At 36.6% G+C, this 13149-nt stretch overlaps 1 protein-coding gene across 9 annotated transcripts in view; it reads right to left on the reverse strand.

Annotated features, from left to right (window-relative positions):
- ERC2 (ELKS/RAB6-interacting/CAST family member 2) overlaps positions 1–13149 on the reverse strand; it is a 405797-nt gene that overhangs the window by 323405 nt on the left and 69243 nt on the right. For all 9 annotated transcript variants that reach the window (XM_030956690.1, XM_030956689.1, XM_030956685.1 and 6 more), the window contains one exon: positions 1886–1960. In XM_030956690.1, the coding sequence (XP_030812550.1) occupies positions 1886–1960 (75 nt within the window). The remainder of the gene's footprint in view (positions 1–1885; positions 1961–13149) is intronic.

The raw sequence follows: 13149 nt of genomic DNA on the forward strand, positions 1-13149 counted from the left end.
GCTTTGCATTAGGACTCCAGAAACAGGATTGCAGCCTCACTCACAACAAATGAAAGCCCTCACTATTAAGATCTGATTTTTAAAAAGTGCTGTATTGCAGCACACCCACCTCTCCTGGGAGTCAAACAGAAAATGCTTCAGTATCCCCAGGGACAGACACTGTCAGAAGCAGTGACAGTCATCACATGTGTCACTCATGTGTCCTGTACCCCCCATCCCTGATCTTTGACTTTTGGTACAGAAAGAGGAACTGAAAATTAACTTCAACATGTCCTTTATATTGTTATATAACCCACATGAAAGATTATACATTATTCTAACACATTGCTTTTGTATCCCAGAACTTTTAAATTTATAATTCTGAATATTAATAGTAAAACCAAGTTTCTCAGCCAGTATCTCACTTTCCCATTTACTTAGGGTTACTGCAAAAACATAGATTTCACACAGACTTCTGAACCAATGTCCAAAGCAAATATACATCCAAAAATGGAATTCTGCAATCAATGTATCATCTTCGTTACCCATATAATCCAAACTAATTATTATCTATTGAAAGACAGATACTGTATTGATAAAGTCCTGCTGTTGTATTAACTGTGTGTTTACCACAATGTTCAGACATGCTGAACTTATTTGCTCACAACAGAAGTCACTGGTAAAATGAGGCCTTTAATTTGCACTTCCTTTTAAGAATGAAATGAAAGACCATCATTCATGAATTTCAGGCAGCATTGCCAACTCACAAATTATCTCAAGTCTCATGGTATTTCTCTTAAAGATGAACAATCCAGAGTCACAGAATTATGCAAAAATATCAGTTTTCACTTTTTAAATTATGATTTTTTATTCCTTGTTATTGTGGAGGGAAAAGCCACAACACTTTAGTAATATTATATAATAAAAAGAATAAACTATAGCCTGGACTAAGAGAGCTGTTTCATCAAATTTTGTCATACCTGCTGATGCAACTAATATTTTCCTTAGGTTGGCAGTAAAATTATGGCCTAATAACAACCAACAGAAGAACTGGTTTAAAGGTTTGAGGAGGAAAACATTTTACATTAGCCATTTTATTCCATGTACTTTGGATCTCCTACACACACCCCCTAGTCTTTTTAAAAAGCAATATTCTGTTCTCATTTTTCAGCAATGCTACACATGATTTTTAAAATTTTTTTCAGAAAACAGACCAGGAGAAATAAGTACTAATTACTCCTAGCTACATAACAAAATTAATTGACATGGTAAAGAAAGCATTCAGTAACTAATGAGTAAAAGTCATAAATCAACACTTGCTAGGCAGCTGTCACAGCTGCTTGTTCACTCCCCCTCAGAGGGATGGGTGAGAGAACCAGAGAGCAGGAGTGGGGAAACCCATTGTTTGAGATAAAGCTGCTGTAATATGTAAGGCAAAGCTGTGCATGCAAGCAAAGCAACACAGGGAATTCACGCACCGCTTCCCATGGGCAGGAAGATGCCTGGCTCTTTTCAGGAGAGCTCATCAGGCACAAGAGTTACTTGGGAACACAAATGCTTGACTCTGAAGGTCCTCCCTTCAGTATGTGGACGCTGAGCATGACACAACAGTATGGATTATCCCTGTGGTGAATTTGGGTCAGCTGTCCTCACTGTGCTCCCTCCCAGCCTCTCCCTGCTTGCAGGGTGGGAGCAGAGTGAGAAACTGGGAAAGCTTTGACTTTCTGTAAGCCCTGTTGGACAACAGCTAAAACATCAGCATGTTATCAACACTGTTTTCAGTCTGAAATTCAAAACACAGCACTAGACAGGTTGCTATGGGAAAAATTAACTCCATCCCAGCCATACCCAGTACATGAGTTCATGCTGCAGAAATAACATACAGGGGAAGATGCAAAGACCATACCTTCATCTCAATGACTGTTTGCAGAGCCTTCGTCTTTGCTGGCTCAGGCTGAAGTTGGGTTCTTCTGTGCAGTTCCTGTGGAGGGACACGATAGAAATAAGCTTGACGACTCATCTTTCCATTATTTTAACCATTCACATGAACTCAGTACAACAAAATAAAAGTCTGATTGCAAGAAGCAGGTAACTCCAAGTGCTACAGGTGCTTCCCTGGCTGTATCCCCTCTGTCACCACTGCACTCCCTGTCTTGTGTTACAGCCAACTCTGACAGCACATGCGCTATTTCTGAAACCCCTTATCAATAATTAACGGCAGGCGTGACAACCCAGCAAGGAATTTCTTAGTCCAGATACAATGCTGCTGTTGCTACTCAAACAGCAAAACTTTATTTAATTCTGTTACTACTTCAAACACTGGTAAGTGTTAAATTTTTTACTGCAGTTTCTTCCTAATTTTTCCTCTATTGTCTGAAATAAGCAATTTAAACGCATTATATTCAAATTTGACATTTTAAGGATAATAATTATGTAGTGGGCTGATGCAGCACACGCTACAGTAGCATTAACATTTCAGTTTTCACATTTTCATATTGGTTTTTATGCATCTTAATCCACAGGCAAAAGAAAAATGGATTGCATTGGTTAAGACAAAGTTAACACTACCAATCCATACTGATCTTTATAAAAACAATAATTTAAAAAAAACCCACAAGAGTATGAAGACAGCAGCACTCAGTCTCATGAAACCAGAGTTGCATCTTGGTATGACATATCCTGATAAAAAACTCACATAACTACCTGGAAAAAAAATGTAGTGAAGGTGTGACAAAACACTTTCATTTGAGAATTTGGTGATGCTTATTCCCTTCCCATAAACGATCGGAGAAGTTTATTAATAAAAAAACCTGAAACAGGACAGATATTGTCCCATTTCTGCTCCTTTGGAGTCCTTCTGCTCTAAAGGACAGGAGTGCCATCCATGATATCTTTATGTCTTAGTTCTTTCTCCTTCAGTACTTCACAGACTCCTGAACTAACCTTGTAGCATGAAAAAGATGTTTATGCTTGAGGCCAAGGAGCCAAGGTCTTGCCTCCCTTATAACCCATAAGTTTAAAAGTCATTTTTTGTATCACAAACTATCAGTTTCTTCTTCTGTGTAGCAACAAACATACTGCTTATCCATAACTGTGAGAAACAACTGCTCTCTAAGACTAATTACTGTATGTTATTAAACTGAAGTCTACTGCTAATAAACACCTTTATAAAATACATTCAAAAATGTGCGGCTTAATGCAGTAAAATAACTGCAAGAGACATATTAGTACACTCAACACTAAGTCTGAACAGTTTTTTATTACATTAAATGTACTTCAGGTACATATACACATATTTAAACTACCTTTAACAGATAACAGTCAACTTATAATTTTGCTTTTATGCATTTTTCAAATGCTTTGGCATTAATGAAATTCTTTCTGCATTTATGAAATAGTATATCTGATTGGACCCTTTTCCTTGTGGTTTTTTTAATTTAAATGCAACTCTCCATATTATGAAAGGAAAGAAATCTTTGCAAATCACCTATGCAAGGAATCACTCAATCGCCACCAGCTGTTTTTCTTAGATGAAATAAGTACCTTCACTGCACAAATGTTTTAAAAAATAAGAGTATGTAATGAATTTGTCATACAGTTACACAAAAGAATAGTTGGCCAGTCAAACCACTATCAGATCAGCAGAAATTACAGCTAATTCTAAGACCAGACTTTGCTCCCCAGGGCCATATAAACTGAGCTGGAATATAAACAGGATTCCACACATTGCCCAGGGAGACAAACCAGAGTTTCCACCCCCTTAGCCAGAGATGTATAGACTGCCAAAGATGCGTACTCCGAGATGTCTATCATAGCATGAAGCCTTGCCTCATAATGCTTTTCCTGTTTGCTTTATGAATCAATCTGATGCTGGCTGACTTAAAAGCTTTTCTTCTCTATCCCTGATGGTAAAATGAAGCAGACTCTAGGATTCTGGAGAAGATCAGAAAATGACTCCCACTTTATTATTTCGTGTGGGTTTTCTTCCAATCAGATTCAAATGTTTGGAGACTCCCACAAGGCTCAGTTCTTGAATTTATGTTGTTCTATGTATGTGTTTTTTCATTTGGGGTACCTGATTCAGGGATATACTTTTGGGGTGCTAATTTAAGGATACACTTTATGTGCATGATACCTTACCCTGATTGTTTTACTGTCTGAGGTCATCTGGAGGCTTTCACATTTGCCTGAACAGCTAAGCAAGAGATATTCTAGAGATTTCAGAAAGTCCTCATAGCCTAAGGAAACCAGATTTTTATCCATTACATCATGATGTCTATTTCTTATTTTCAATTTCTTCTAATAAAAAGCCCAGAGAGAAAAATAAGAAAATATTGGGGGGGGGGGATCAAAAACTTACTAGGGATACTTTATTTTAACCTAAACTGTATTGAAGGGAACTCTTGATTCTTATATCCATTGAAAAATTCTTGTGTCATCAGCTCTGCAACTATCAAAGCCTATACTAAAAATCTCTCAGAGATGCAATCATTTATAAAATTAGATTTTCTTTATATCCCTCTATATGACACCTGATTCTGAGTAACCACTTTGCACATGCAAATTAATTATAATTAATTATAATTAATTATAATTAACATGTAACCAAATGCCCACACCTTGTATTTCCCAATGATGCTTAGTTGTCAAGGTGATTAATGCACCCACACAAAACTAGCAGGTAATCAGATCTCCTCCACATTAAATTTACTTTAATAGTCTTTGCTTTTAGACTAAAATGAGCTTCAATCCAAACTTGGTCATTGCTTTCTCCTTCCACAATATTAGGTTAGCATCTTGTATTGGCCTCAGAAGTAACTTTAGCTCACAATCTTGACACCATCTTAAACACCAAAAAAAAAATCCAAAGAGGAGACAGATTATAAATGTAATCTTAAAATACTGGTGGAATATGAATTCTACCCTTTTATTCAGAATTTGATAAGAAGATATTGCAAGATTTTGTCATAAATCACTGGTGCTGGAAGTCCCCACTACATAGCATAATCTGAACCTTATACTAATTACCCATATAAAGCTGTGGTTTTATCCCACCTTTATTAAAAGACACTTCAACAAAGTCAAGGTGCTGCAAACTGATCGTTCTTTACTCTATTTCTGAAGTATTTTATTAATGTTCCCAAGACATCAAGTGACTGTGTTGTTCTCATTCAATGATACCAACACTGTCAATGTAGGTTCAAGGTTTTACATTTATTTACACAAAACTGCCTAAAAAATGACACAAAGTGCTAGAAAGGAAATTTTAAAAATAGAAAAATAGGCAATTTAGTGATGGTGTGAAACTGTGTCTGCATTGGAAGAAGAAAGAAAAATTATTAAAGAAGGCAGTACAAAAACTGGCATGAGCAACCATTGTGTCAGGAAATGCAGCTTTTGGCCTTCACAGACAAAATGTACAAATTTGCAAACAGCAGACAATGGCATAAGAGCTGCTATTTCTCTCAAACACCTCCAGGCACACTGGTTCCATTCCTCTGGAAAAGAAAGCCTTGGTAGTTCTTCTACAGGATCAGCTTGTCTAACTTTAAAATTTAGATCAGCAGTATTTCAATATTTCAACCAATCATTTCGGTAAAAGCACAGCACTTACCAAAAGTGTCTAAAGAGTAGTGTTTCTTTAGCCAAAAATACCATTAGAAACACTGATCAAATTCAATTTAACCAGAATACTAGAAAAATGGAACATACAGGAATTGATTCCTTCTTAACATACAAACTTATCTGCTGTTTTCTAACTCTTCACAATTACCCCCAGCCAAAACAGCCTCACAGTAATTAAAATTAAAGTAGATTTCAGAAATCCTGATCAAACTCTTTGTCTTTCTGGAAACCATAAACTGGCTACACAAAATTCCCATGTCTGTCTCCAGTGTGCAGGAAAAAGGAGCCCTTTTATTGGAAGGGATTCTAAAAATCATGTTACCATTAATTCTCTTTTAAAAATTCACCATTATAGGTATTTGAACTCTGGGAGAACCTGTTAAAGAAGCTTTGTCAAATTCCAACAAATTTTATAGCTTAAAGAAATAAAAATGTGTATATAAGAACACAAAATGAAAAATTAGAGGAAATGTGAAGAGCTGATAGCTACAAAAGTTCTGCAGAGATTTTCTTTGTAAATTAGGGGTATTAAATTTGTTAAGTTCTCAGAGTTAAGCAAAATGCTCAGCACTCAGCTGCATGCCTAATTCTCTCTCCATTTTTCATTTTAAATAAACAGATATGAATTTTGATTAATATGAAAGAAATTGCATTAATCAGGGACCACCACCAAACTATGAAACAAAGGTCAGTAGTACATCATGACAGACAAGTCCAGCAATAATCTCAGTGGCCTCAGTACTACTCTTGAACAATGGGTCTAACACCATCCCTGGCCTACATTTAAAAAATTGGAGATGTAAAGAAGAGTATGAGGGAGAAAGGAGGAGTTTTTACACCATAGTCATTTATTAGTAACTCAGGTGCACTAAAAAGAGTCACTTAATTTGCAGTAGGACACATAAATGAAACATTGTTGGGAGTTATAAACCAGAATTTTTAGCTATTTGGTTTTGGGTGTGGGGATCTTTTTTTAGAAGACTATCTTTTATTAAAATCACATCTTCAAATTCTTAAAATGCAAAATCCTTGTTACAAATCCTTTGTGTAATCCATAGAGTTTAAAAAATCCTTAGCCAACAAATCCATTATTTTAAAGACTTATTTCCACTACTTCCCTCCCATTTAAAAGCTTGAGCACACAAAGAACTTTTTAATATGGCTGAAAATGAAAGCAATATCCCATCAGTTTTAGAATAAGTGTAACACTAACCATGGAGTAATAATGGAATTCCACCTTAGGGTGTAACTAAGAATAGACTTCCCTTGCTCCTGCCATCAAAAGCATACAGGCAATGCTTCAAAGGATAAAGTCACAGCAAAGATTACTAAATACAATCCCAAGATCCAGAACACACAGTGGAGATGTTGCTGTGTGCCAGCTCCACTCTTCATAAATAATAAAAAACCAAAGCCATCTAAACGTGGACAGTACTGTGAGATAGGATGTTACCAGCAGTGCCAACACACAGAGCTTGTGGTATTTCTACAGCCACTTCATCTAAATAGAGGAAAGCAGTTTTCCAACAGTTCTTTCCATACTCACACAGCTAACCTCCTGATAGCTTCCTTAAACAAGCTGAAACCTAAGAGTTCTGTCCTAGAAAAACAAAAAGACAAAGGGTGACAGCCTGTTAAGTGCTGTCGCCACCTTCCAAACTATGCACACATCCAGTAATAATTGTTTAATTTCTGCTTTGCACCAGTGCTCCTCTTCAGCCTGACTGCAGATGCAAAACCAATTTAAATTATTAAATTAAGAACTTCATTTCCAAATGGCAGCAAAATAGCCCTGCCAAAACCAGGCTCACACTCAACAACTCCAAGCCAGAAATACTGCATATTTCACACACTTGCTGCACAGAGTTCTTAAGGTTACTGCAGAATGTGTTAGCTGGTGTTAGCATGCACAGAACTTCAAACACGTGTTCACTTTTCTGGTAGAAATCCTTTTATAAACTTCACATTGAGAAAACATCAATCACTGTAAACAGCCTGAGCCAACCCTGGGGAGTACTGGCCCACCCCCACGTTGCAGTAATACTTCAAATGTATTAGCACAGGATTTTTTAATTTTGAAAAGCATAGTTGTACCTAGTAATGTCCAGACTTATTAATGGATATACTCTTTTTTTATAACCTTTTCTAGGCTACATTTTCATGTCTTTTTTCCCTTCATGTGGGCTTGGTGAAATCACTAGCTAAAATAACTTATGGGTTTGATTTTCAGTTCCCTAATTCTCCAGGAAGTGCTTTTCTAAATATGGGTGGGTTCTTCTTACATGTATTTAAAATTACTGCTGGCTTGGGCTATTTAGTATTTAAACTTAATCAGCAAAGCCAGCAAACATCAGAGTTAATAAGACTTCAAATGTGTAAGTTCCATTGGCTCTGTGGTACATCAAGTTTTTTAAAAATGCAAATTATGTTTTGTGACAATATTTGTGGCATCCAAGGGCCCATATTGAGACAGATACTATCCAATACCTCGATCAATGGGATTGAGCACAGCCTCAGCAAGCTCACAGATGGCACCAGGCTGAGCAGTTGGGAAGGGATGGGTGAGAGGGGCAGTGACAGGCTGCAGGAATGTGCTCCTGGGAACCCTCAAGGGCCAGGTCCTGCAGGAATGTGCACCTGGGTGGGGATGCCCAGTATCAGAACAGGCTGGGTGATGAGCAAGGGCATGGAGAGCAGCGCTGCAGAAAAGGGGTGGAGATAGTGGTGGATGAAAACTTAAGATATTATTTTCTAACAAAGATTACAGTTATCATATCATCATGTAACAGAATGTCAAAGCTCTCAGTTAACAACGTTATCTCCCCTAGATGTTCAGGGAAATGTCATGCCTACATTCCCAAGAGTTCTATATAGCTGTTAGGTTATGCAAATGTACAGCAGAGAGGGACATGAGAGCAGTACCCTAAAGAGATAAGGCACAGATAATTTTTCACACAATTTGAGTGCTTTGGCGGGTGGGCATTTTGGTTTGGTTTAAAAAAAAAAAAAAACAACTTGTAAATAGCATGCTTTTTAACCTAAAGCTAAAATTTTATGCTTGTCAAAAGAACTCACCACACTACAATCTCACTAAAAAAAGAAAGGCAGAAATTAGTTTGCATTGACTTAAAAAAAAAATCCTATTTTTGGATCTGCCAGAAACAGAATTTAAGGCACCCACCAATTCAATGCAGCTCTGCCTATCAGCTGAGGTTTGCCAACCAAGTCAGTCTTTCTCAAGAGGGAAGAAGTGGAGGTAATGTCTAAACATTGGAGAATGCAGAACACTTATTTCACTCTGGAATTACAGGAACACATTAAAATCAGAAAAACAGAGTTGATTGTATATGAGAATATTGGAGTGAAGGAAACAGCACCAATGTCCTCTACAACTGCCTTGCTGCACAGACTGTGCTCTACCACAACTACAGAAAAGAACTGCTCAAGTCATATAGGAAACAACCTGGCCAGGTAGTTTACTGAATATTTATTTATATTGTATGAAGTTTTTCAAGAGTCTCTTACAGTGAAGTTCATACATCAGCTCACTATAATTTTTTAAAAAAGAAAAGGGAATAAAATCCACTTATCACCTGCTCTGACTCTTTTTCCATTGCCTGGGAAACTAAGTGTTGCTTGGTAACTCAAATCCATCTGTTCAAATTTCCTCTTCTATTTTTATCAGAACAGAAAAACCCACACATGAACTGAAAATATGATCAGAAAAAAAACCAAAAACAAAAACCTATTTTATTTTATCACTGCATAAAAGAATAAAAGATACAACAGTTCCTTATCTGTTTTTAAATTATGGCAGAGTTAAAAGTGTCTGCTGCTGTCTCTTAGGAACAATGACGCTTCATAACACAGATAACTTTTAAGAATGGGAAAAGAAATTATTTTATTCCTTTTCCTTACCTCAGAGCAACACAAGGAGCAAGACACCACTTCCTCACACAGTTCAGACTTCACCTTTCCTGTATCTATATGATACCATGAACACCTATAGAGCAGGGGCGGAGGGACAGTTTAAAAACTACTTCCCTGTGCATCAGTACTCAAAATAAATGCTGAATGCAGAGATACTATAAATATATCCAAATGGTTCATCTTTTTCCAGAGATGTAAATGAAAACAATCTCAACGAAAATTACTGCTATTATTTGTTGTGATTAAAAACAGACCCTAAAGGAGAATTTTCAAAACTTTGTGAATCCATGTAATGATGCTTGCATAGGTTAAGACTGGAAAACTGGCAAATAGAGAAAAACTGCATGTTGACATAGGATACTAAATTCTGTGCAGAAGACATGATTACATATATTTTAAAAAATCCACCATGTTCCAAACTGAAGTGGCAGCAATAACAAAGCACTGTTATCTATGTTTTCCACGTTTTACATTTTTTTAGGCACAAAAATTACCTCAGTATAGGTACGTGGTTTGGTTTGTTTTGATAACTTTTGGAGTCACTATTACAGAAAGCCTGAACACAGCATGTAAACGTTCAACAAATAAAACTGCCTTAATATACTGAGAAAAAAACCTACATGCTATGTATTATCTGATTTCTATATTTTCTTTAACTCAAAAACTTCAAATTACTGCTATTATAAATATCTTTTGTCATATTTGTTTCAAAAGAGAGGCAGAGTCCGCTCAAGGCTTTTCAGAGTAATACTTGGTTTCAGGAGAACTTTATAAAGAAGGTTTAATGTTTTCTTCTCTTAGCCAGACTGTCCTTCTTCTGAAGGACATTCTCTCTTTTATGTGGAGCATAGGACACTCTAATGCTCATGACAAGTCCAGAGGTACTGCAGGGATCTCAATTCATACCCAGGAAGGAGCTTTCTCTTTTTTACCATTTCTCCTTTCCCTTGTAGATTGAAATTAGAGCTTAACTCAGTCTAAGGCAAGTATGGGATGCATAGACATGACACCATCAACCCTTTCAAGTTCAGGTTCATACACTGAATATATAAAAAGCAGAGGGGTTACAGCAGACAAAAGTTTCAACTTAAGTGTTTTTGAACTTCCAGAATAAAAAAGTCTAGACATTAATTCCTCCTCTCTTGCAGGATTTGCACATATTGATCAGCAGCATTATTAAATAGACATCTACACAGACCTTTACGTACCTATATACATTTCATATAATGTTAAGTATAGATATCACAATATCAGTTGCTATTCCACAAAATGGTCATTTTTAATCATCAAAGTGGCAAACTTCCCACTCTATGTAGGAAACCAGAACAATTTGTTCAGCCCACAGCCTCTTCCTTTCTGCTAACTGGACAGTTACGCACATCACTATCATTTTCATTAAAAACTTGCAACTCATCACTAATCAAAAGACCAAAAACACATTCATTTTAGTGTAAAAATACAGACATTTCCCATCCATAAGCACATACATCCTGTCACTAAGTTATTCCAACAGCATTTTGATCATTCATTATATCTACTTCTCATTTTAAGGAGGGAAGGAAGGTCAGAACACATGATCAATGTTTTATGCAGAGCTACCCCATCCACCCAGTCCATCAATTGCACAACCCCAGCAGACCCACTCAAGAACTGTTTCCTCATCAGGACAGGGAAAGACAACTCATGGGACACCTTATGTGCCAGAAGCAATCGGGATCCCCAGTTTTAGGAATCCACAGTGGTGCCTCCTTCCAGGATCAGGAAAGCACACGCAGCGCTCCCCTTCAGCTTTGGGCAGCACAGGGATACACTGCACTGCTTCCCAGGGGAGCACTCATGGCAAGAGATTCCTTTTTTTTATACCAGTTGGATGAACAAGTCTAACTCGTTATTTTTGAAAATACTTCTGAACTAGAGAAATTATTTTGATTCCATTTTGATTCAATCAGCTTGTGATCCCCACAACAGGCAAAAGTCTCATTGGTAAGCGGAGATATGTAGAATAGAAACAGAATTCTCAACATGCTAAAAGACTCTTGTTAAAGTCATTGCAGTCAATAAGCCATTTACTTAAGGTTTGTCTTACACTAAACATGTTCTCTAGTACAACTACAAGCTAAAATTCCACCTCAGAACATTTTTTGTCCCCCACAAATGCCAAAACCACAAAATACCAGCAACAGAAATGAGAAAGGATATGCAATAATATAAGCAAAATGACCAATAAAAGTGTTGGTTTACTTCTCCATTCTAACTACATGAAAAAGAATGGTTTTATACAACTGTGAAACTACCTTCAGTTTGACAAGGAAATTTGCAACAGCATGGGTTGGCAGAAGAATCGAGTGTTACCCTGGAGATTTGATTTATAGAGTTTCACTTCTAAAGAGCAATTCTCTTTGAAAAACACAGAATGTTGCTAAAGAATCCTTAGCCATAACGAGAAAAGCCAATATAAATAAAATCTTGATCTCTATTTAGCACTTAATAAATGCACTAAGACTTCACAGTCTATACACTGTTGACAAAATTAGCATAATGAAACTTGCAGGTAAGTGTATATCAAATGAATTCTTTTCAGAATATTCTATGACCTAAAATTCATAATAGAAAACTTTAGTCTGTGTGCTGACACATGGATTGTGATATGTATAACAAAGGAGAACCAACCTTTTCCTTACTTTTACATACATCTCAAAAAACATCTCACAGACATATTAATAATGTAGTTCTGAAATAGCTGAGCAAAAAGTGCTAAATAAGTGAAAACTACAAAATTTCACTCAGCAGCTCCTTGCCAAGTCTCCACCTTAAAGACTACTACATTTTAGGGGATGAAGTAATTTTCTTTCATCATTTAGTCTTAAGCCTAGTTATTAGAATGTAAATGTTAATGCTGTTAACTCAGTGATTATCAAGTTAACAGAAAATTTCTGTGCACTGAGGCTGCAATGAGCTATTGCTCCTCACTTAAATATATTTATGGTTCACCCATCCATCAATTTTACACTTTTCTTCTGATACTTCTGTTAGGAGTTAGGCATCTGTAAATGCTGACATTTCTCTTTAGAGATTCTGTAACTCATACTGACTATTCTTTTCTTTCCATTCTCCCTTCACACTGCAGAGCAACAACTCTGAACCTCAGTACCACCTGAAATGTTTGATTTCACATTTATTTCATATTTCTTTCTCAAAGTTTTTATAGCCTTAGACAAGGTCAGTCCTAACAATTATTTCAAATGTGGCAGTCTGTTTTCTATGCCTTCCCAAACATCCCTGTGAGGAATTTGATCTAGGCCTTCTGTAAATCACTAGGGAGTTTGAATCTGACAGTGGTTTAAGCACACAGGACTCACTGAACATGCCAAATCTTCAGTCTGTTCATACACATTCCATAGTTTCAATTCACTGCTTAAGCTACATTTAGAAGCTCTCAACAAGTAGCAATGTACCAAATTGTCACTAAATGACAAAAAAATCTGCTAAATTACCCAGTAAGTCTATAAATTGGCAGATTTTCCTTAATTTAAATATAGCAGTAGGCTGATAATAACCATTACCCAAGCTCTACTGGCATTGGATAAAAAGGCTTATAAAAAAGACATTTTGGCA

This window comes from Camarhynchus parvulus, chromosome 12 (genome assembly GCF_901933205.1).
Source record: "Camarhynchus parvulus chromosome 12, STF_HiC, whole genome shotgun sequence".
NCBI lineage: Eukaryota > Metazoa > Chordata > Aves > Passeriformes > Thraupidae > Camarhynchus > Camarhynchus parvulus.